The 24040-nt window shown below is 40.2% G+C and overlaps 1 protein-coding gene across 1 annotated transcript; it reads left to right on the plus strand.

Annotated features, from left to right (window-relative positions):
- The first annotated feature begins 3602 nt into the window (after positions 1-3602).
- LOC117440196 (DNA (cytosine-5)-methyltransferase 3A-like) lies at positions 3603-23668 on the plus strand. Its single transcript, XM_071202035.1, is given in 18 exon segments — positions 3603-3659; positions 3662-3766; positions 5799-5957; positions 6914-7021; positions 8112-8259; positions 10222-10371; positions 10666-10710; positions 10815-10894; positions 11924-12036; positions 13986-14169; positions 15360-15444; positions 15923-16068; positions 16223-16313; positions 17309-17457; positions 18137-18222; positions 18582-18651; positions 20127-20245; positions 20786-23668. Coding segments are annotated over 18 exon segments (2037 nt in total). The 3' UTR covers positions 20928-23668.
- The last annotated feature ends 372 nt before the right edge of the window (positions 23669-24040 follow it).

The following is a 24040-nucleotide window of genomic DNA, read 5'->3' on the forward strand; positions in this document are numbered from 1 at the left end:
CAGCAGCGTCAAGGTCAACAAAAACACAAATTAGAAAGAACCACAGCTAATAATTCAAAGGGTATTTGATTTAAATCCATATTTGAAATGGTCAATATATTATTCAATAACAATAACTATTTAAACAAAACTGAAAAGTATTGGAGCTGGGATTCTAGATGGGGGATCTAAATGATAAACTAAATATAGTTCAAACCATCGAAACAAAAGAGTTTTAAACGAAGAAAACAACAAATTCTTGATTGAATTCATCTTTTGTTTTGCCAGATATTTCTCAAGCTGCAGCTCCGCCTGCATTGTGTCAGACAAGGCTGTGTACATGTGTATTTTAATATTCACTATGCATTATGTCAAGAATACTTCATATTGTCATGTTGTGAATACACTGCATACTCACAACATGCTCATTGTGTGAAGTATTGAGTTCATATATACTATTTAAGTTGTGGGAAAAAAGTCCTGGACTTCTCATCAGGCATCCCAGATGTTTTAGAACTAGTGACGACATGTGGAGTTTTCCCTTACAGTGTGTGTGTGTGTGTGTGTGTGTGTGTGTGTGTGTGTGTGTGTGTGGTGTGTGGTGTGTGTGTGTGTGTGTTGTGTTGTGGTGTGTGTGTGGGTGTGGGTGTGGGTGTGTGTGTTGTGTGGTGGGTCAGTGTGTTTTGAGTGTGTGTGTGTGTTGGTGTGTTGTGTGTGTGTGTGTGTGGTGTGTGTGTGTGTGTGTGTGTGTAGGTCAGTGTGTGTGTGTGTGTGGTGTTGTGTGTGTGTGTGTGTGTGTGTGTAGGTCAGTGTGTTTGAGTGTGTGTGTAGGTCAGTGTGTTTGAGTGTAAGGTCTGGTCTACGATCCGTGTAACAGGCTGATTAGGGTTTATGAGGTTAGAGGTCAACAGGAGCGGGAGGAAGAGTGAACTTGTGACCTCGGTGTCAAACAGAGGAGAAACTGTCACTCTCACGTTTACTGTCTCACTTCCACTTGAATGTGATGTCCTCCTCCTCCTCCTCCTCCTCCTCCTCCCTCCTCCTCCTCCTTTCTGTGATGTTTGGGAATTGTTTCACACATTGGTGTAGATTATATTTGGGTTTTGTGGAGTGGAAACCAAGTTGTTTCCTGCAGTTAAAAGGAGAAGAATGTGTTTAGGTCATGGAAATGCTGTGCAGGAGTCGTGGGAATTTTTTTAAACCTGGGCCACATGAGATTCTTGCTTTTCTAAGGAATGAGGTGTGTGATTTTTTTTTAAAAAGTTGTCTCATCTGAAACGAGCGAACACAGCTGCGTTTTCTTTCTTCATAGACTCTCCAGATATTTCTTATCAATCAAACAAATAATAATAGTTAAGTGACTTTCAGCTTTGATTTCCTGGTGGCTATACAGGGGGTCTTAAACAGTATTACAAGTTGATCAATCAATTTAGCCGAAATTAAAGGTGGGGTAGGTAGGTTTGAGAAACCGGCTCGAGATCGCTAGAATTTGAAAATACACAACCGGAGAAAATCTGCCACTTCCTCACAGAGCCCCTCCTCCAACACACACTGAACGCGCACATGACCAATGAGGGCACGAGATAAGTTTGTGCCCCGATGGAAGGCTGACAGGCAGGTAGGCCAGGTTGTACTTTTTACAGTATCACAGCTTCTACAGATGACATTTTTTTATGGATTTTTTGTCAAAGCACTTCAGATATTCATTGCTATCGGGATGTTAAGAGCATTCCATTGAATATAACAAAAAGTGGTATCTCGAGCCGGTTTCTGAAACTTACCTACCCCGCCTTTAAGGATATTAAAAGTATTAAACGGCATTTTCCAAGGTTTTACATTTGTAACTTGTTTTCAATAAGTGTATAAATTGTCCAAAGAGGTTGTATTCTACAGTCTGCCTGAATGTAATCATTGCGTAGGTGTGTAGTGTGATTCTGTGTAGTTTATTTATTCCAAACTATTCCCCACATTACATTCCGTTTTTTTAATACTTTTGTACTTAAAGCAGGACTTTTGCTTGTAATGGAGTATTTTTATAGAGTAACTTTGCTTCTTCTTGAGTAAAATACTTCTCTCTCTTTTTACATACTCAGCTTTTGTAGCGTGGCACTATTGTTTCTGGCTCTCTCTCTGTAAACACGCTCCACTTTTAATTCCCTCTGTATTTTATTCCTCAGTTTTATAATATAATCCCTCCCTCTCTCTTTTCTGCCTCTCCTGAACTTGTTGAACTGCCTCCCGCCGCACCCTTTCTCCCCACTCACTTCCTGTTTAGAAGAACACTTAGAGGATTGTTCCTGCAGCCGGTGGCAACGAGGCCTTGATGTAGAGCAGCTACCATCAGCTGGAAGCAGCCACAGAAAACTACAATTATACAGGACCTCAAAAAACTGTGTCTGTGGCATGCATACCAACATGAATAAAGCAAAACGCTTATGAGAGATGAGAGACTTTAAGGAAACACACATGAGGAGACAATGCCTTTATGACACATTGAAGCTGGTATATAGGTTTAACAAACAACAGTTTTTTCTGGTTTTATTGTGTGTTGGAGGAGCCTGTGACCTAAGATTTTCATCATCTGTAGCTATGTTCGTATGACCAGTACAAGCCTTGAACCTTGAAGTGTTGAGTGTTGAAACTTTGCATGTAACTTATCTTTAACACATATATATTGGATGATAACGTTTTGCTAAATTGCCTCTTATACAGGGTGTCCGCGGGGTCTTAAAAAGTATTAAAAGTTGATAAATCAATTTAGAGAAAATTAAGGCTATTGGAAAACGGCATTTTCCAAGGTATTACATTTAGTAGCTTGTTTTCAATAAGTATATAAATTGTCCAAAGAGGTTGTGTTCTACAGTCTGCCTGAATGTAATCATGGCGTAGGGTGTAGTGTGATTCTGTGGAGTTTATGATGGCATCCCGTTGGGTTTGACGTCATCTGAACAGGACATCGCACGCTCACTGCTTGATAGCGTGAAGGCCCGTTTACGCCGGTTGTTAAACAACATCGTTATGGGGAAATGCAAGTTGCGTCCAAATGGTTGGAAGATAAGAGGAAGGACAATCAATACTGTGTATAGTCAATGTGAGGTTAAAGTGTGTCGCCAAGGTAACCGGTTTAAAACTCCAAGTGGCGATGAGGTCTTAAAATGTATGGAAAGGTATTACATTTGACTTCAGGATTCCTGCATATACCCCGTATATAAAAACATACCAAATGTTTATTTATTCAAATAGCACATTGCATTCAAACATGCATTCCCAAAGTGCTTCAAGATAAAGTAATAAATAACATTATGCAAGACTAAAAGTTACAACAATAAACATAGCATATCGTTTTTTTGGTAGAGCAGTTAACTTTTACCAAATGTGTCTTTGGAAATCAATGAATTGATTGATTTCCAAATCTTCACACATTTTAAGCTTATGTTAATATTTGTTAGTAAATGTGGCCATAACAGATCCTTAATTTATATATATATATTTTGCAATCTAAATGAGTGTATATGTGACTACGATAAATATACACTTTGTAAAATTCAAAAATGAAATAAGATGTGTCTGATCTTCCGTTACAGGCGGAGCGTCGGGCATACATAGAGGCAGAGATGAACATAATGGACGCCCAATCAGAAGCCATCTTTCAGAAAGAGGAGGGGCCATCAATCCCGGCCCGCCCCCTTCACAACAACACACCGCCCCCGCCTCGCCAACAGTTGCCGTGACGCCAGAGCCCGGCAACAGGGTGGAGCGGGCCACACCTCGAGAGATGGAGTACCAGGTGAGAGATTAATATTGAGAAATATTCATACAGGACTTTTTAAACTAAATACTGTACGTCCCCAATTAGGACATGGAACATATGAACCTATTACAACAATATAAGATGCATATGAACATGTTACAATAATATAAGATGCATATGAACATGTTACAATAATATAAGATGCATATGAACATGTTACAATAATATAAATTCATAAGAGTTAGCTGGATACAAAATAAAAATGTCTAAACCTTCGTGTCCCACAATATTTAATTTAAAATAAAATGTATGAATTAGTGCCGTCAAGTTGTTATCATGTGCACACAAGAAGAAAAATAAATCGTTTCATAGAAATACATTTTTTTCACTGCTTGACTTTAATTGATAACAGCATAATTATACATCTTGAAATTGTATATCACTTCTTTAAAACAATATTAACAAAGTGGTTTAAACACAATAAAACCCAGAGGCAGCAACAATACACGAGGTCATCAGAAGGAAAACATGTGCAACTTAACACACGATAAACAAAGATTAAAATAAGAGTGATTCACATAAAACCCTTTTTATAACATTGCTTTTAAGGTGTGCTCAAATCAACTGTGAAGACATTGAAAACGTTCAAGACTGAGAAATGGTAGATTCAACACTTTGTATGAGATCGTGCTTAACCCATAAGGACCCACCGTGACACGGGTGTCGCGTGACATTTAAATGTTCTGGAAAGTTCCTTATACAGCTTTTGCCTTTATTTTATCTCATGAAGTCTCTCAGTGACACAACCTGAACAGTCTGCTGGGTCCTGGGCCAGGTCATGTGATTTTGTGTTCCCATGACAACATGTCCAAGATGTGCCAGGCTAACATATGTGACCGAACTTGCTACTTTTCAAAAGCTTTCTTTTGTTGCTAAAGGTACAATTCAAGCCATTTAAGAATTAAAATGCTTACATAACATGTCCTTTATTACATTTAACCTCTTGTGGAAACATTTCTTGATCAAATTGATATGAAACAAATGAGATAAATATCGCTGTGTCACATCGGGACTTTAACCCTAAACTTTCACAGTGACACATGCACAATCAGAAATATGATTGTGATCTGCTCAGTTAATTTATCATTCAATTATATTGAGTTCATATATTCTTTATTCTTCAATTCAAAGAATGTTCAAACAAATTTAAACCAAAAAATCATCCTCATTAATTAAGTTATAAATAAGAGTTATTTTACCATTAAAGCCCAATTTGACATATAAGTCACATTTCAGATATTTGACACGAGGGGGGGTTCTTGTCTGAAATGTGTTCTAGGTGGTCTATTTAGTCTAAGTTATGTTCCCCTTAATTTTCCCAAATGTTGAAATGGGTCCGGGTTCTTATGGGTTAATGAGGACCACAGATGGAAATGAGCTATTAGCTATAATCTGGCATATTGCATCTCTTCTCTTTGCTGAGATGAATGTTTTTGTATGCATGGTCCTTCTATAAATAAATAAATAAATATCCACTTTGTGTTTGTTCTGAAACAAATACTAAATAAATATTTTTAACAATGTCGAAAATGGCAAAACCTTTTAGTCTGGGTTCTTTAATAACATGTCAGGCTTTTATAATGCATTTTCCAAACAAGCTTTGAAATAAACCTTTCCTTTATTTTATTAAACAGACTCTAACATTCAGTGTACATTTTAATACTAGTTGAACATAACATCTTTACATTTGTATGTGTTTTTATACGTTAGTTATTGTGCTTTTTAATAAGATTTTAATTATTGTTTTATTATTTTACTCCCATTGTGTTATTTGATATTGTATTTATTCCCTGTACAGCACTTTGGTCAACTGAGGTTGTTTTAAATAAAGATTGATATTGAGATAAAGAGTTTTCGTATGTAGCAGTGTTGACACTGTCTCCACTGGCTTACTTTTGAAACCATACTTTAGATTTGAGTCTATAATTATGTATACTAGAGAATGCTAGCTATAATATCTTATATCATGAGTTCTGGTTTTAACTGGTCTTGTGTTCTGCGCTGACAGGACGGCCGGGGTTTTGGAATCGGTGTCTTGGTGTTCGGGAAGCTGCGGGGTTTCTCCTGGTGGCCCGGCAGGATCGTGTCCTGGTGGATGAGCGGCCGGAGCAGAGCTGCAGACGGCACTCGCTGGGTCATGTGGTTCGGAGACGGAAAGTTCTCTGTGGTGAGGAAACCCTTGGAATACAATGATTTGATTACATATTGGGGTTTAATCCCCAGTAGAATCACGGTTCAAGTTCTTCCATGGAGAGAAAAAGAGAATATGTTTGTCATAGCTAAAATGCCAAATGCCAAAGCTTAATGTCTTCAACACCCTGAGCTCCACTTTTCTAATTTAATGCTTTTATAGACACCAGAAAACACTTTCAGTCAAAGCTTTCGTGTGATTTATTCTAATATCTAATTTATTTATTTATAATGTGATTTTATAAAACGACAAGTCAAATCAAGCAATCTGATTGGTTCTTAGCCATGATATAATGAGCATATACCATGTAGAATTGTAGTTACTTTTCACAACAAGTCAGTATCCCTCTGCGTCATATAAAAGCTACAACGTTACAACTGTTACATTACGTCCGTTACGAAACTAACTAACTAACAAAGCTTAAGATGGAAACATGTAAGGGATAATGTGCAGCAAGGACTTATTGAACGTTGTTAAAGGACGCTCACATCTGCAGAAAGAAGTCCGGTCGATTTAACCGTATACAGTTGGGCTGAAAAGCAAACTGGGACAAGAAAACAGCGGAGAAGTAACGGGGTTTCTTCCCCGTTACTTCTCCGCTTCGCGTCGGGCCGAATCACGCCCCTTAACTGTGATATAATGACCATATACCACGGCCTGTCGTGAACTATTGCTTAATTAGAAACCATAAGTCAGATACTCCTAAATAATTTGTTATGATACTGGTTAACATTTATCTGCTTTTTATTTAGTAATAGTTTATACTAGTTCCATATTTTCTCCTATTTTAAATCTTATTTTAATTCCTCTTACTTACCTAAAGTCCCGTGCCTTGATGAGACATCTTTCCTTAAAATACATATTGTTACCGATGCAAACAAAATGACCTTAGTGAAGGATTTGCAGGGCCTCATGATGTGTTTGTTTTGCAGGTGTGTGTGGAGAAGCTCATGCTTCTGAGCTCCTTCTCATCTGCCTTCCACCAACCCTCCTACAACAAACAGTCCATGTACCGGAAAGCCATTTTCGAGGCTCTGCAGGTAAAAAACACGACATTTTTAGTGCATGTCAGGGTCAGGTTTGAGATAAATCATGTAGCTATACTTATGTGTTTCCTTCATAGATCAAATGAACATCTCAAAGACCAAAATAGAAATGTGCAGGGTGAAAGTTCACATTTGACTGCTCCTACTTCCTTTTTATGTAACAAGCTCTGCATTTTTGGAGGTGTTGTTTTCTTGTAGCTCTGCCCGATGTTTTTAAGTGGGAACATGTGTGTACATGTACATCTCATATTTCTGTGGGATACACTTCGATCCAGCAGTGCTTAGTTTTGTTTTTCTAAGTCATTCAGAACACAAGCGGCCGAGATGGGTTTTCTCCGCCGGGTGGCTGGCGTCTCCCTTAGGGATAAGGTGAGAAGTTCGGTCATCAGGGAGGGACTCGGAGTTGAGCCGCTCCTCCTTCGCGTCGAAAGGTTCGGGCACCTAGTTAGGATGCCACCTGGGCGCCTCCCTAGGGAGGTGTTCCAGGCACGTCCAGCTGGGAAGAGACCGAGAGGTAGACCTAGGACCAGGTGGAGGGATTATATCTCTTCGCTGGCCTGGGAGCGCCTTGGGACCCCCCAGTCAGAGCTGGTTGATGAGGGGAAAGGAAGTTTGGGGCTCTCTGCTGGAACTGCTACCCCCGAGACCCGACCACGGATAAGCGGGAGAAGATGGATGGATGGATGGATTCAGAACACATGGTCATTGTCCTCTCTACGGAGTCGTACGGAGTCGTTATTCACTCAAACCTTTTTAACATTATAAACAAGCGGTGAAAGATTTTGTACTTTGAGTAAGAAAAAATAAAGTAGAAAGAACGCTTTTGTGCTAAAAAGTTAGCAACGATTGAGAGTCAGACCTCAACATTTCAGATGTGTGTATCTCACTTTAATTCATGTACCTTTGTTATTCATGTTTTCAATGTCTTTCATTTCTGTAAAAGCACTTTGAATTGCCTTGTGTTGAAAGGTGCTATATAAATAAACTTGCCTTGCCTTTGATACTTCAAGTTCATTCATCATTTCCATATTTGTCCTTCTTCTTATCCCATGTCTTTCCCTCTCTGTGTGTATTGTGTGTGTAGGTGGGAAGTGTGCGTGCGGGGCGGCCCGTTCCCTCCTGTGATACGAGCGAAGATGCGGAGGGGTTGGAGACTCAGACCCGACAGATGATAGAGTGGGCCATGACCGGCTTCCTGCCCAACGGCCCGTCATCACTGGAGCCTCCAGAGGGTAAACACACACTTCTCCTTTGATATATCATTCATACGGATCATTTTTTGACACAGTGGTCTTTCATGTGTTTTAGGCAAAGGAAATGTCCTTATAAGTGTTTCCAGGCACTTCCCCTTGCTTCAATTCATAATTCGTTAAGGGTCGGAAACAGGGGAATGATTTAAAAAATATATACCTATTCTCATGTTCTTATATAGATAGACACATACTCATATACATAAACATACATACTTGACGTATAGTCAGCAGGTATGCAGTAAAGTGAAGTGTTTTGGCCCGAGTAAAAAGGTAGCATTGATGATTGTATTTTAGGTTTTGTTTTTGCGATAATCAATCAATTTTCTCCTTCTATTATCAGCTATGTGTCTTTGGTTTCTAATTCCATATGTTATCTTTTCCAAAATATACACTGAATTATTTTTAATTTAAATATTAAACCCTCACATAGGATTGGTCTTGTAAAGTGCTATATACAAATATACGTTTTTTACGCAATAACACACAGCCACTAATACAACATCAAGGATAGATGCCTCATTTCAAATCTTCCCGTGCAAGTCTTTTAGCTTAAAGTGTTCCTATGATTGCTAAAATGTTATTTTAGGTAGTTTCCTCCATACCCTGAGCTGCTGTTACGTCACCATCGTCTCTCCCATTGTGTTATCACTCTCGCTGCCAGAGGGGGGAGACAAAGGTTGATGCTGAGAGATTTAGTTAAAAAGAACACAATGGTGCTCTAGGAGGAGATTCAGGTGATAAGGTGGGGGGGGTTACCTTGGTTGCTGATTGGCTAATGGTTACCAAGCCAAAACATCGTTATGACATCATAAAGTGGCCAAAATCTGATCAGCTCATTTTCAGACAGGTTTTTATAGAAATGGATCAAAAAGAGAGAGAATCTTTGTTCCTGAAACTTTCAGAGTCTCTTTACACAGAGGGGACACATGTTGATGTAGAAGAGACATGAAGAAGAGGGGACACATGTTGATGTAGAAGAGACATGGAGAAGAGGGGACACATGTTGATGTAGAAGAGACATGGAGAAGAGGGGACACGTGTTGATGTAGAAGAGACATGGAGAAGAGGGGACACATGTTGATGTAGAAGAGACATGGAGAAGAGGGGACACATGTTGATGTAGAAGAGACATGAAGAAGAGGGGACACATGTTGATGTAGAAGAGACATGGAGAAGAGGGGACACATGTTGATGTAGAAGAGACATGAAGAAGAGGGGACACATGTTGATGTAGAAGAGACATGAAGAAGAGGGGACACATGTTGATGTAGAAGAGACATGAAGAAGAGGGGACACATGTTGATGTAGAAGAGACATGAAGAAGAGGGGACACATGTTGATGTCGAAGAGACATGGAGAAGAGGGGACAAATGTTGATGTAGAAGAGACATGAAGAAGAGGGGACACATGTTGATGTAGAAGAGACATGGAGAAGAGGGGACACATGGTGATGTAGAAGAGACATGGAGAAGAGGGGACACATGTTGATGTAGAAGAGACATGAAGAAGAGGGGACACATGTTGATGTAGAAGAGACATGGAGAAGAGGGGACACATGTTGATGTAGAAGAGACATGAAGAAGAGGGGACACATGTTGATGTAGAAGAGACATGAAGAAGAGGGGACACATGTTGATGTCGAAGAGACATGGAGAAGAGGGGACAAATGTTGATGTAGAAGAGACATGAAGAAGAGGGGACACATGTTGATGTAGAAGAGACATGGAGAAGAGGGGACACATGGTGATGTAGAAGAGACATGGAGAAGAGGGGACACATGTTGATGTAGAAGAGACATGGAGAAGAGGGGACACATGGTGATGTAGAAGAGACATGGAGAAGAGGGGACACATGGTGATGTAGAAGAGACATGCAGAAGTGGATTTTGCACAATAGGTGACCTTTAATGCGATGTTCATTGTGTTCCTGAATCCCCCGCAGAGGAACAGAATCCATGTAAGGAAGTCCCCGTCTTCCCAGAGATGTGGACGGAGCCGGAGGCCGCGTACACGCCTCCGCCCACCAAGAAACCTCGCAAAAACGCTGCGGAAAAACTAAAGATCAGAGAGGTGATCGACGAAGGGACCAGAGGTAAGCTTAAATGAATTCACAACCTCTCTGTGTGGTTATTTTAGAGTTAACTCAGAGAACATCTTTAAGAAATGCCGGTGGTTATACATTTTTTTTTTTTCATAGTTTTCCTACAGAAAAACATCCTGAATAATATATCAGAATTGTTCTGTTTTGACAAAAATACATAATTGAACTCAAAATGTAATTATGTTTTTATTAATATATGATATTCTGTATAGAAATGAATGCCTTATTTATGAACTGTCTGCATGTTTTCTTATTCAAAATGGATGTTTTCTTATGTTGTTCCAGAGAGACTCATATGTGAGGTCAAACAGAAAACCAGGAACATAGACGGTAAGGTTTCAGATTGTTCTCATACTTGTTACATACTTACATTAATGTGACCAAAAGGCAAAACAAAAAGTTGAGTATAACAATGTGATGTTGTCTGTGTTCAGATATGTGCATCTCCTGTGGAAGCCTCAACGTCAGCATCGAGCATCCTCTGTTCGGAGGAGCCATGTGTCAGGGCTGCAAAGTAAGAAAAAAAGATATATTATTTCATTGTACTTTTCTTTAGTTAAATGTATTCAACCAACATCCGTCTCCACCCCAACTACGACATATTCATTCTTAGAAACAAGATTAATTTAGATCAGGGATGGGCAACTTGGATGGTGGTGGGGGCCACATAATTGATGTACTGGCCACCAGGGGGCTGCAGATTCACTTGGAACACACACACACACACACACACACACACACACACACACACACACACACACACACACACACACACACACACACACACACACACACACACACACACACACACACACACACACACACACACACATTCCATGTATTGTATGTAATTATTAACAAATATACTAAGTCTGACATCTTCATTGACATTTTACAACCTTTCAGGGAACATCCTCTAATAAGCTCACTAAACAAATACATATATAGTGGCATGTTTGTATTGAACAGGTTATTAAACAGTGGAATAACAACTATTTTAAACTATTGGAAAAGCACGGAAAATGTGTGTGTATTGAGATTAACCATTAAGATGACATAAAGATGAAGTCATGAACACTAACCCAGACATTAGTTGTCTAACTTGAACACTTGTAGCCCGTCTCTGCTGAGGCACAATAAGGGGAATGTCAACAGGAGTCTAGTGGACAGCCGCCATTTGCCCATCCCTGATTTAGATGCTTTATAAGAATTGTGCAGAAAACCCGAAATATAGTATTTATAAGTCCCATAGGGCAAAGAGAAGGGGTTAATCGTGTGGAAAAAGTTATAAAACTGAAATGATCAAGGGAGATTTCTTGATTTAAAGTCTGATGTAACATAATGTGTGATGTAATGCTGTAATGGCCGGGAAATCAATAATTGTGATTTGTTTCAATTGGGACATTTAGACTTTGTGTGAGTGAATGTGTTGAGATGTTACACAGACACATGGAAACAGTGGAAATCCAAGACGTCATAATGGCTGACTCCCTTTCTCTCCCTTTCTCTCCCTCTCTCCTGACCCTGTGTTGTTGCCGGGCAGAACTCGTTCCTGGAGTGCGCGTACCAGTACGACGACGACGGCTATCAGTCCTACTGCACCATCTGCTGCGCAGGAAGAGAGGTGCTCATGTGTGGAAACAACAACTGCTGCAGGTCAGTACACACTGTGTGTGTATTCATACATCCAGGAGAACATTCAAGGTTCAAGGCTTTTATTGTCATGATGTGTGCATAGCTAGCTCCAGTGTTGTTATGACAATGAAAACAGTGCAACACAATAAAACAGATAATAGTGCAAGTAAATTAAATTACATTACATTACATTGCATTTAGCTGACGCTTTTATCCAAAGCGACTTACAATAAGTGCATTCGACCAGGAAGATACAAACTAGAAGAAAACAGAATCATATACTCTAAGTACATCAGGTTTCATAGAGCCAAACATTTCAAGTGCTACTCAACTGGCTTTAGATAAGCCTTTGTTAGTATATAAGTGCTTTGTTAATAGTTCTATCGCTCGAGGTGGAGTCGAAAGAGATGAGTTTTCAGTCTGCGCCGGAAGGTGTCTGATTTCAATGGGAGCTCATTCCACCATTTAGGAGCCAGGATAGCAAATCCACGTGTTTCTGCTGATGGGAACTTGGGTCCCCCTCGCAGCGAGGGTGCAGCAAGTCGTTTGGCCGATGCAGAGCGTAGAGCACGCGCTGGGGTGTACGGTTTAACCATGTCCTGGATGTAGGAAGGGCCAGATCCATTCGCAGCATGGTACGCAAGTACCAGTGTCTTGAAGTGGATTCTAGCAGTTACCGGAAGCCAGTGGAGGGAGCGGAGGAGCGGCGTGGTGTGGGAACATTTAGGAAGGCTGAAGACCAGGCGAGCCGCTGCATTCTGGATGAGCTGCAGAGGTCGGATGGCTCATGCAGGTAGACCAGCCAGGAGGGAGTTGCAGTAGTCTAGGCGTGAGGTGACGAGAGCCTGGACCAGAACCTGCGTCGCTTTCTGGGTCAGCTGGGGACGCATCCTCCTGATGTTGTAAAGCGTGTATCTGCAGCAGCGGGTTGTAGCAGCGATGTTTGCAGTGAAGGACAGGTTGTTATGTAGGGTCACACCCAGATTCGAATAGAAATAGAATATAATAGAAATAGTGCAGAATAGTCTATATACAAGTAATTGGAATATTGATATATATAAGTTGCAAACAGATTAATGTTATGGATGTTCTTTCAAAAGTTCAGGTGTTTATTTCACATCGACGGAAACAATTTACCCATAAATGTCAAAGATGATAAATGGCCCCTTGTTTAATCTGTAATTAAATCAGACAACACATGTGGAGCAGATTTATTTTCGGGAATATAAAGTGTATTTTGGCATCCAGGCTGTGACCTCATCAGCTCGACACAGCAGATATTTAGCCATGCTGTGGTGGAAGAAAATACACTTGAAGTACCAAAAGTAAAAGTAAACATTATGCAGAATGGCCAATTACATCATAACATATATCTATAAATGTATAAATGTCATCGTAGGATAATTAGTGATGTAATAATCTGTAAGCGTCACCATTTTTACAGCTGGTAAAGGTTGGTGTGATTTAAACTACTTCATATACTGCCGGGTAGATAAATACTTCATATTAATGTAATAACCTGTATAAAGTAGCCTACATTGGAAATACTCAAGTAAAGTACAAGTAGCGTGCAATCTTGGACTATAAACGTACTTTTTATGCATACGTTTAATGCATAAAATAGTTCAACTACTTTGAAAACATTATCAAACCATAATTTGGTAGCCACAGTGACCATAAGGACCCACCATCACACGGGTGTCACATGACATTTAAATGTTCTGGAAAGTTCCTTATACAGCTTTAGCCTTAATTTGATCTCATGGAGTCCCTCAGTGACACAACGTGAACAGTCTGCTGGGTCATGGGCCAGGTCATGTGATTTTGTGTTCCCATGACAACATGTCCAAGATGTCCATGTGCCAGGCTAACACATGTGACCGAACTAGCTACTTTTCAAAAGCTTTTTTTTGTTGCTAAAGGTACAATTCATGCATGAAAACCCAGTCTCATGTTGTGTGTGTGTGCAGGTGTTTCTGCGTGGAGTGTGTGGATCTGTTGGTGGGGACGGGCTCTGCGGCGGTCGCCATTAAAGAAGATCCCTGGAACTGCTATATGTGCGGATCGAAAGGCGCCTACGGGTTGCTACGGCGACGGGACGACTGGCCCTCCAGACTGCAGATCTTCTTCGCCAACAACCACGAACAGGACTTTGTGAGTCGCCCAGTTTACAACAACTTCGATTATAATAATGTATACATATCATCTTTGTCATAGAGAGAGGGGTAAAGATGAGTTGTGACAATCTATTTAGATGTTTTAGCAATATATTGCGTACAATATCTCACTTAAAACTTGTTGATTAAAAAAAAAAGAGGGGTCTGAGCTCACGCGGGACCCGGCAGCTACTGTCTAAACTAAATGCTGCCGTGATGAAACGCCATATCATGGATTATCAAGGATTCTCTCTGAAACAGTCTGGAGCTCAAAGGCTTTCTCTCTTGCCGGTTATACCACAAGGTGAGTTCCTTTCTACTTCCTGCTTCTTCACACACATGCTCTCCAGTACAGGTTAGCTCTGAGTGATAGCGATGCTAATGTGAACACCGACCAGATTACGTCCAAAATAGTCGTGCATTGTTTCTGATAGCAACTTTCTGATTGGGCCGTGGGTCCACATTTCTGATATTACGTCATATCGGACGCAAATCTGGATCAGCTCCGTTGTAGCCCCGTTTTTAGAGATTTGGGTACGGAGGAAAAGAGAGAGGGTTTTATTTTCTGACGCTGCGTGAGTTCCCTGACGCACCGGGGACACATATTTATGTATAAAAGACATCACAAAGTGCCTTTTGCATGATAGGTCCCCTTTAAATAAGAGTATTAACATTTAAAAGTCACCAAAGGAAAAAATACAGATTATGCAAACTGGTCCATTTTAGAATAATGCTGTATAACATTGAAGGGATTTTATTTATTGATGCATTAATGTGAAACATAAATCTGCAAATTAACTAGTAACAAGAAATAGTTACTCGTCTGTCACTTCAGACTTATTTTTTATTATCTCTAGTTTTCTACAATATTACACCCATAAGTCACTTTGGTGTTGTAAAGTTAATATATCCGCTATCCTAATCAGATGAAACACTTCTCAGTTGAAGTGGAAATATTAATATTTTGGGATCAGAGAAGCTTCTGCTCCAGCGCTCGTCAGCCATAAATTATCCACGAAGGCTAAAACATCCAAACAGACCGACGTGTTCACAATCAATTATTGATGATCTGCAGCCAGACTGTTTGCCATAAGATCAGATAGTCATCTTGAATGAAGCTGAATTGTTAATATTAATATAATCCTGTTCAAATAAATGTATTTTCTTCCTTTTAATGTTGTCTGTTAGGAGCCAGCCAAGTTGTATCCTCCAGTTTCGGCAGAGAAGAGGAAACCAATCAGAGTTCTCTCCCTCTTTGACGGCATTGCCACAGGTACACGAGCAGAAACTAACGATTATATTGATTGTTGTTGAATCTATTTAATAATAGAAGATTTCAGCTGCTCCACCATTTCCCAGACTCTAATTCATCAACAATTATTGTATTGACTTTTAATTTACTTACTTAATCATCACCTTATTTCGTCCAATACTTTGCTTTATGACCAAATTCCCAACTTCCTCTGGTGTACTTTCCAAAGCACCAGTGCTGTTCAGTGCTTATTGGCCAAAGTTAGCAAGCTATACCACGATGGTAAACATGGTAAATTATATCTACTAAATATCAGCATGTCATCATTGTCATTATGAGCATGTACGCATGATACCATAGATGTGTGTGAGGCTGTAACAGAAATGAATTATCCCTCTTCATACTGCAGAAATATGTATTTATTTACGAAAATAGGGCTTGTTTTTCGAGTAAAGACTTTCTCAAGAATCTGTATTTTTATGTGTGTGTGCAATTTCAGGTCTGCTGGTGCTGAGGGATCTGGGGATGCAGGTGGACAAATATGTTGCGTCCGAGGTGTGTGAGGACTCCATTACTGTGGGCATGGTCCGACACCATGGCCGCATCATGTACGTGGGAGACGTCCGCAACGTAACACGCAGACATGTGAGTCAATAACTGTTCAACCTTGTGAGGACATATCAGACCACACACATGCATTTAGTGGTAGATGCAGCATGAGAGGGAAACACTTATTTCTTCTTACATGTTTGTTTATTGTTACCCTTTCTTTATGGCTGATGTCAACCTATGCTTATAGATCGAGGAGTGGGGACCATTTGACCTGGTGATCGGAGGAAGCCCCTGCAACGACCTCTCGATAGTCAACCCTGCAAGGAAAGGCCTTTTTGGTAAGTGTTAGGAAAATATCACTGGTCACCGGCTTGAGCTTCACTATCAGGATCCATGTACTTCTGATCCTCTCCAGAATGGAAGTAGTCTTCACATATCAACTAGTTCCTGAGCAGTGTCCTTCACATGCTGATATCCAAGAGAGGGAGTTACAGTCACAAGATGGAGGAATACAAGTTATTGTAGGTAATCATACATCCTGTCATGTACACAATACTGAGTTTTTCCGGGAAATGTTGTATTTTTTCTGAAAATCTCACAATTTCTGACTTTTTCTAAAAATTCTGACTTTTTCTATAAAAAAAATTAGTTTTTCTCAAAATCGTAAAATTCTGACTTTTTCCAAAAAATCTTTTTCTAAATACTTAAAAATGTCAATAATCACTCGTCACCGGCTTGATCTTCACTATCAGGATCCATGTACTTCTGATCCTCTCCAGAATGGAAGTAGTCATCACATACAGAGCATCAACTAGTTCCTGAGCAGTGTCCTTCACATGCTGATATCCAAGAGAGGGAGTCACACAGTCACAAGATGGAGGGATAGAAAGCAGTATTCAATGTTTACTTCAGATTAGCTCCACGTCAGAAATGAGCATGCTTGATGTCTCTCTCCATAGAGGCTGAATCATCATGTTAATCACATAGCTATCATATGCCTCAAACAGTCCTGATGCTCTTCTAGGTAATCACACATCCTGTCATGTTCACAGCTACAGTTGGGATACCTTTGATATCATGTGACTCTGGTATTGGAAGAGGACATTCAGTATTTTCCCAACAGTAAGAAATGTTACTAGCTTTCTAAACAACCGGATTAGATTTGAACTCCAGTGTCATGTCTCGAAATATGTCCCACTGCAAGAAGTCATAATTCATTACAGTTCATTACATTACAGTTTACAATGATTGTGCATTTACACATGCTCAGGGTCCCTAAAGCTCTTTGTGTCAAATTCAATTTGGGGCTGAACTTTCTCTCTCCTCCCTGCAGAGGGGACAGGTCGGTTGTTTTTTGAGTTTTACCGCCTGCTGCACGAGGCTCGACCAAAAACAGGCGACGTCCGTCCTTTCTACTGGCTGTTTGAGAATGTAGTCGCCATGGGAGTCAGCGACAAACGGGACATCTCCCGCTTCTTAGAGGTACAGTGGCATGAACACAGCGACTACAATCAGATTTAAAGGTCACCTATTATGAAAAATCCACTTGTTAATGTCTTTTATACATACACATGTGTCCCCTCTGTGTAAAGAGACTCAGGAAGAAAGATTCTCTCTCTTTTTGTCCTGATCCATTTCTATAAAAACCTGTCTGAAAATGAGCTGATCAGATTTTGGCCACTTTATGATGTCATAACGATTATTTTGGCTTGTGTAACCATTAGCCAATCAGCAACCAAGGTAACCCCCCCCCCCCCCCCCTTATCACCTGCATCTCCTCCTAGAGCACCATTGAGTTCTTTGTAACCAAATCTCTCTCAGAGGGGCGTGGGGAGGGGCTCCTTGTTTTCATCTAAAGTAACAGACAGAGAATCAGCACTTTGGAAACAGGGCTGAAACAGAGGGGATTATGGGTAATGCTGCAACGATCTGTTTGGTGTTTCAGCCAATCAGAGACAGGCTCTGTATATATCTGAGAGCTATAATATATTGATGAAAAACAGTATAATAGGGGACCTTTAATACCAATACATGTTTAACTCAATAAAGCAGCCAGTATTTTGTGTCTTCCTGTGTTCCAGTATAATAGGGGACCTGTAAAGTAAATGCATATAAGTACAGATGTAATGAAACAGGAAGTAACCCTGCCTCTCCTCTCCAGTGTAACCCGGTGATGATCGATGCCAAGGAGGTCTCTGCCGCCCACCGCGCTCGCTACTTCTGGGGAAACCTGCCCGGCATGTCCAGGTGAAAACACACACACACACACACTTTACATTTTCTTGAATATTAAAAAGCTGAATTTGAACGTTATTACTTAATGCTATAACTGTCGATAAAAAAATCCTATAATCTATTAATGATTACATTTTGCATGCTGTGCTTTGAGTGTGAGCTCCTGGTTTTGTGTGTATTGTCATTTTATATTTGTTTGTTCTTTTGGTTTATTTGTTTTTTGATATCGTCTAAAAAGCTTTTTTTTTGGTTTATTATGTAGTCTAATTGTGCTTATTACTGTCATTGAGAAACACCCTTCAAAAACTAAATGTTTATCCCCAATAAAGAATTTAGTTTAATTTGTTCTCCTTTGTTTCCCCACCGTACAGACCTCTGTCAGCCATGTCGAATGACAGGTTGGACCTACAGGAGTGCCTCGAGCACGGACGCACAGCCAAGGTTAGCCTCCTCTGCGAATGTGTGTGTGTGTGTGTGTGTGTGTGTGTGTGTGTGTGTGTGTGTGTGTGTGTGTGTGTGTGTGTGTGTGTGTGTGTGTGTGTGTGTGTGTGTGTGTGTGTGTGTGTGTGTGTGTGTGTGTGTGTGTGTGTGTGTGTGTGTGTGTGTGTGTGTGTGTGTGTGTGTGTGTGTGTGTGTGTGTGTGTGTGTGTGTGTGTGTGTGTGTGTGTGTGTGTGTGTGTGTGTAAGTGTGTGTGTGTGTGTGTGTGTGTGTGTGTGTGTGTGTGTGTGTGTGTGTGTGTAAGTGTGTGTGTGTCAGTGTGTGTGTGTGTGTGTGTGTGTGTGTGTGTGTGTGTGTGTGTGTGTGTGTGTGTGTGTGTGTGTGTGTAAGTGTGTGTGTGTACGTGTGTGTGTGTAAGTGTGTCTGTGCTTTTTATTGAATGGTACCTAACCGGTTTGGGTATTGAATGTTACTTTCTTTTTGATCGGCAGAAAAACTGTTTGAGGTTTGAACCTTTTTGCCCACCACCCATGCTGGTGGTTGGAAGCACATTTCCACCACTTAAAGAAAAAAACAATATGAAAACTAAGCCTTGTAATGAAAAATAAAAAGATCCAGTATATCATAATAACAACTTATGATGACTTACTATCACAAAAGAATAACTCAGTATTGCAACGTTAAAGGTGGGGTCGGTAATTCACTTCAGAAACACTTTGTTATATTCCACGGGATGCTCTTAACATCCCGATAGCAATGAATACATTAAATGCTTTGACAATAAATCCATAAAAACATGTCATCTGTGGAAGCCGTGGCGCTGTAAAAAGCACGACCAATCATCTGAGCCGGCTAAAGTAACTGGATGGCCTACCTGCCTGTCAGCCTTCCATCGGGGCACAAACTTATCTCGTGCCCTCATTGGTCATGTGCGCGTTCGTGTGTGTTGGAGGAGGGGCTCTGTGAGGAAGTCTGAAGCAATTTGTATTTTGTAGTGTATTTTCAAATTCTAGCGCACTCGAGCTGGTTTCTCCATTCTTACCTACCCCACCTTTAAGTACATACTATCTAAAAATAACAAGTTTATTAAGAAAAGTAAATCCATCTGTATCTTTACATACAGATCTTTAATTCATCACATGGGTGGAAATGGGCCTCTACACAGTGTTGTCAAACAATGAACTTGTATGCCTGCAGTATTCAAGAGTTTATGTCTTGGTTATATGGAAATTGTGAAATAGGAAATCCATTGATGTCCATTCTAAAGGATTCTGTCTCAACGTTTCTTGCTCTTCCAGCATGAGGAATTGTCAGTCAGGTTTCTCGCTAACAAGATGTTGACTTTATATTTATTTATACATCGCAACGCATCAAATAACTCTGCTTTACAAATCACCGATAGCTGTAGGATTAAAAAGGCTGTGTGTGTGTCTGTTTGTGTTGTTTGCGTGTGTTTGGTTCTGAATGCTAATTCCAGTTTGAGAAGTTGCGTACGATAACGACACGCTCCAACTCTGTGAAGCAGGGGAAAGACGAGCATTTCCCCGTCTTCATGGAAAGCAAGGAGGACATCCTGTGGTGCACCGAGATGGAAAGGTACAGTGTGTGTGTGTGTTTGTTAAATGTCTAAATGTGTTTCTGATCTGCATTGTTTGGATTTCAATGTAGTGAACTATTACTTTTGTGCAACATTTAGAGTTTCTGAGTAAAAAAACATATATTACACGCTAAATGGATTGCTGATTTTGACCAAAGCATATTTGTTTGTATCGACAACCAGATTAGATTTTGACTAAAGTGCTCTCTGAAATATCAGAACAAAGTGGCCTTCTCATTATCCTATTCCCCAAAAAGATGTCTTCAAAATAATCCAATCTACAACAACGAAATATGTTTAAAATCCAATTCAATCAGAATCAGAATTTGTTTTTATTCCAAGTAGCTTTTCACATGCAAGGAATTAAATGTTGTGTTTTGGTGCATACATGAAAACAAGGATAAATACAAATTGAAAAGAAAAGGGGAAAATATGAGAATGAGAGAGCTATGCCGTTTTAGAAGGCGAAGTATTGTTTAGAAACGAGCCCCATTTTAATTTAAAATCCTGTGTGTGTGTGTGTGTGTGTGTGTCTGCAGGGTGTTTGGTTTCCCCGTCCACTACACCGACGTGTCCAACATGAGTCGTCTGGCGCGTCAGAGGCTGCTGGGACGGTCCTGGAGCGTCCCCGTCATCCGGCACCTCTTCGCCCCGCTCAAAGAGTACTTCGCCTGCAACTAGTCACGCACCAACTCTCACACACACACACACACACACACACACACACACACACACACACACACACACACACACACACACACACACACACACACACACACACACACATATAACATACAGCACACAGCATACAGCTAGTACATGAGGGTTGGCTGACGCAGGATGACACAGATGACCGGACATACTCACATGCAGGCCTGTCACAATAACTACATAATATAATGTCCCAGAAATAATGGCTATAAACCATATTAATGTTATTTTAGGACTATTTCAAGCCACAGATATACTGATAATATAAATGAATAATAACCATGCAACTACGCCGTTCCAAAGAGGTAACCATTTTTATTATAAACAATATTTCAAGGAATAAGTTGACTTCTAATATAAGATTAATGAATTCACACCACAAAACCCTGCTGTTATTCTGGCATCATGTACGCTGAAATGTTGTTGACATTATTTATTTATGCAATTAATAAACGCGTATAGAAACACAGCCTCTATGGCCGTCATCAAAACATTTTTGGAGGTCATGTTCATAAATCATACGATAGTCAATAATGTATTATTGTGACAGGCCTACTACACACACACACACACACACACACACACACACACACACACACACACACACACACACACACACACACATACATACATACATACATACATACATACATACATACATACATACATACATACATACATACATACATACATACATACACACACACAATAAAGGACTGGATCCCATGTAGACCACTGGCTGACCTTAGTCCCCTGGTGCTACCTTTCTGATTCCACACACACACACACACACACACACACACAACTGGTGCAGGGTTTAATGTCCTGTCTTCTTAACACACACTCTTCCCTTCCGACCTTCAAACTGGTGTCTTCTTCTGGCTTTGCTGTGTGAGGTCAAACCTCCGGGGAGTTGAACGCTGACAAAGACGCCTGACTTTCTGTTTCTGACTTCTCTCTGAATACATCTACACACCAGAGAATCAAACTGTAACTGTTTCCATGCGTAGTGATAGTGCTGCTGACAAATATACGAAAACACACACATCAGTTAACCATCATGGTGCTGGTCAGGCAGTGTTAGAGTTCCAATGGTGCCGCTTTCATACACTTTTAAATACAAGATGTTGGTGCTGGAGGTGACCGAATGCTCTCTGGTTGTTTCAGTCGCTGCAGTTTTTCTTCCCTAACTTAGATGAACTATCTATTGCAAGCAGGTGGGAGCAACACTAAGCAAGAGTGCTGACATTTTAAGATATATGTATGTGGCAAAAAAGAGTCCGAAAGAAAAATTCAATTATGGACAGGAGGATTTGTAAGAAGCCTTTTTTTTTTACGTAACTTCTACTAAATTAGAATTGAATTAGTTTTAAATTCTAAATTCTTAAATATTAGTTTTGGAAAGCTGCACTGGAACAGATCATTAAAAATGTCTGCAATTTGAAATACAAATTGGTGAATTTGCATGTTTCCTCAAGTAAATACTTGACTACTAACCCTAACTGTCTGCCTCTTTAGTGTTTGCAGTGCCTTCCAGTGGGCAGAAAAAACGTTTCATGAATCTGATAAAAAAAAATACCTTATGTGTTAGCTGTCAAACAAATAAAAAAATAGAGGAAGAATAAAGTCAGATTTTAGACCTTATACTAAATTTGGTTTTGCAATACTTTAGGCAGTGATTGTAAATAAGATTAGAAAATGCTTTGGGTAATATACGATCATATTCTTTACACTAGTCGTATTTTAAGAATGTGTTTATTCCCTTGTACTACAACATTTTCTGACCCGAACATCTTAAATGAATGAATCCAGATGAGATTGTTTCTGCCTCCAGAATCCAATTGCCTCTGAGAAATATTAGACAAAAGAAAATACTTTTTAAATAGCTCAGTCTTGTGCTCACAGAAGCATTTCAATGAAAAGGAAGTAAGTCAAACCTGAACCCTTCTGGTTACTAATCAGCTTCTCTAGCAGTTACGCTCCTACTTTGCTTCATAGGGATCCAAACCGTCCTCCTGTTATCGCAGCGACGTTCACTAAAACCAGAGGCAGACCTTCACTCTGTAGACACTATGCTGGATTTCTACTTCCTACGACTGAAACAGACAGCCCTGTGTCATGAAATAACGGACACAGATTTGAATGCCCCACCTCTTTTGGGGGGTTTCTTCTTCCTTTTCCCCAAATGTTAGGATACAATCTGGGACTTGGTACAATAGAAAACAAGTAAAGATAACTTCAAGAGACTCTTGTACACATGCAGGCTATCCCTATAATGCTCAGGAACATTTCCTACATGGGGTCATGTGTGAATTAATGTTAAAATTCTCACCTACTATGTTCCTGAAAATAATGGAAGACGTCTTCCACCGTGTGCATGAACATCCAGACACTTTTATTCCAGCGTGTGTGATTGGGCGCAAAATGGAATTGTTCCTGAATGTAGTGAATATTGAAAGAGTGTCCCAGTAATTTAACGTTAAACGACTCCCAAAACACCAACATTTTATTTACACAGGGCTGTCTTTTAGAGAAACCATCTCTTCAGTCTGGTGCTTCTAGTCCTCAGGCGACAACTTCCTCAGATACCAGCTGACAACTACACACATGCAGTCAATGCTAAAACTAACACACACACACACACACACACACACACACACACACACACACACACACACACACACACACACACACACACACACACACACACACACACACACACACACACACACACACACACACACACACACAGACATTTACAATAACTAACAATAAACCAGCAGGTTCAACCTTTTTTCCATCATGTTTACTCTGCGTTTATACAACCAACCTTCAGGTGCTTTTTAAAACTCTGTAAACTCTTTTTTAACATCGTTCTTGCAGGGTACACACATACACACACACACACACACACACACACACACACACACACACACACACACACACGTGCTGGAAACACAGTGCCGTCTTAAAGCTTTCTCCTTCCACTACAAAACATCAAAACACACACACATGCATACACACTGTTTTTGCCGGCCGCCTGTTGCCATCAGGCTTGGTGCTCCAGACTCCCCCCCCCCCCC

This window comes from Pseudochaenichthys georgianus, chromosome 24 (assembly GCF_902827115.2).
Source record: "Pseudochaenichthys georgianus chromosome 24, fPseGeo1.2, whole genome shotgun sequence".
NCBI classification, from domain to species: domain Eukaryota; kingdom Metazoa; phylum Chordata; class Actinopteri; order Perciformes; family Channichthyidae; genus Pseudochaenichthys; species Pseudochaenichthys georgianus.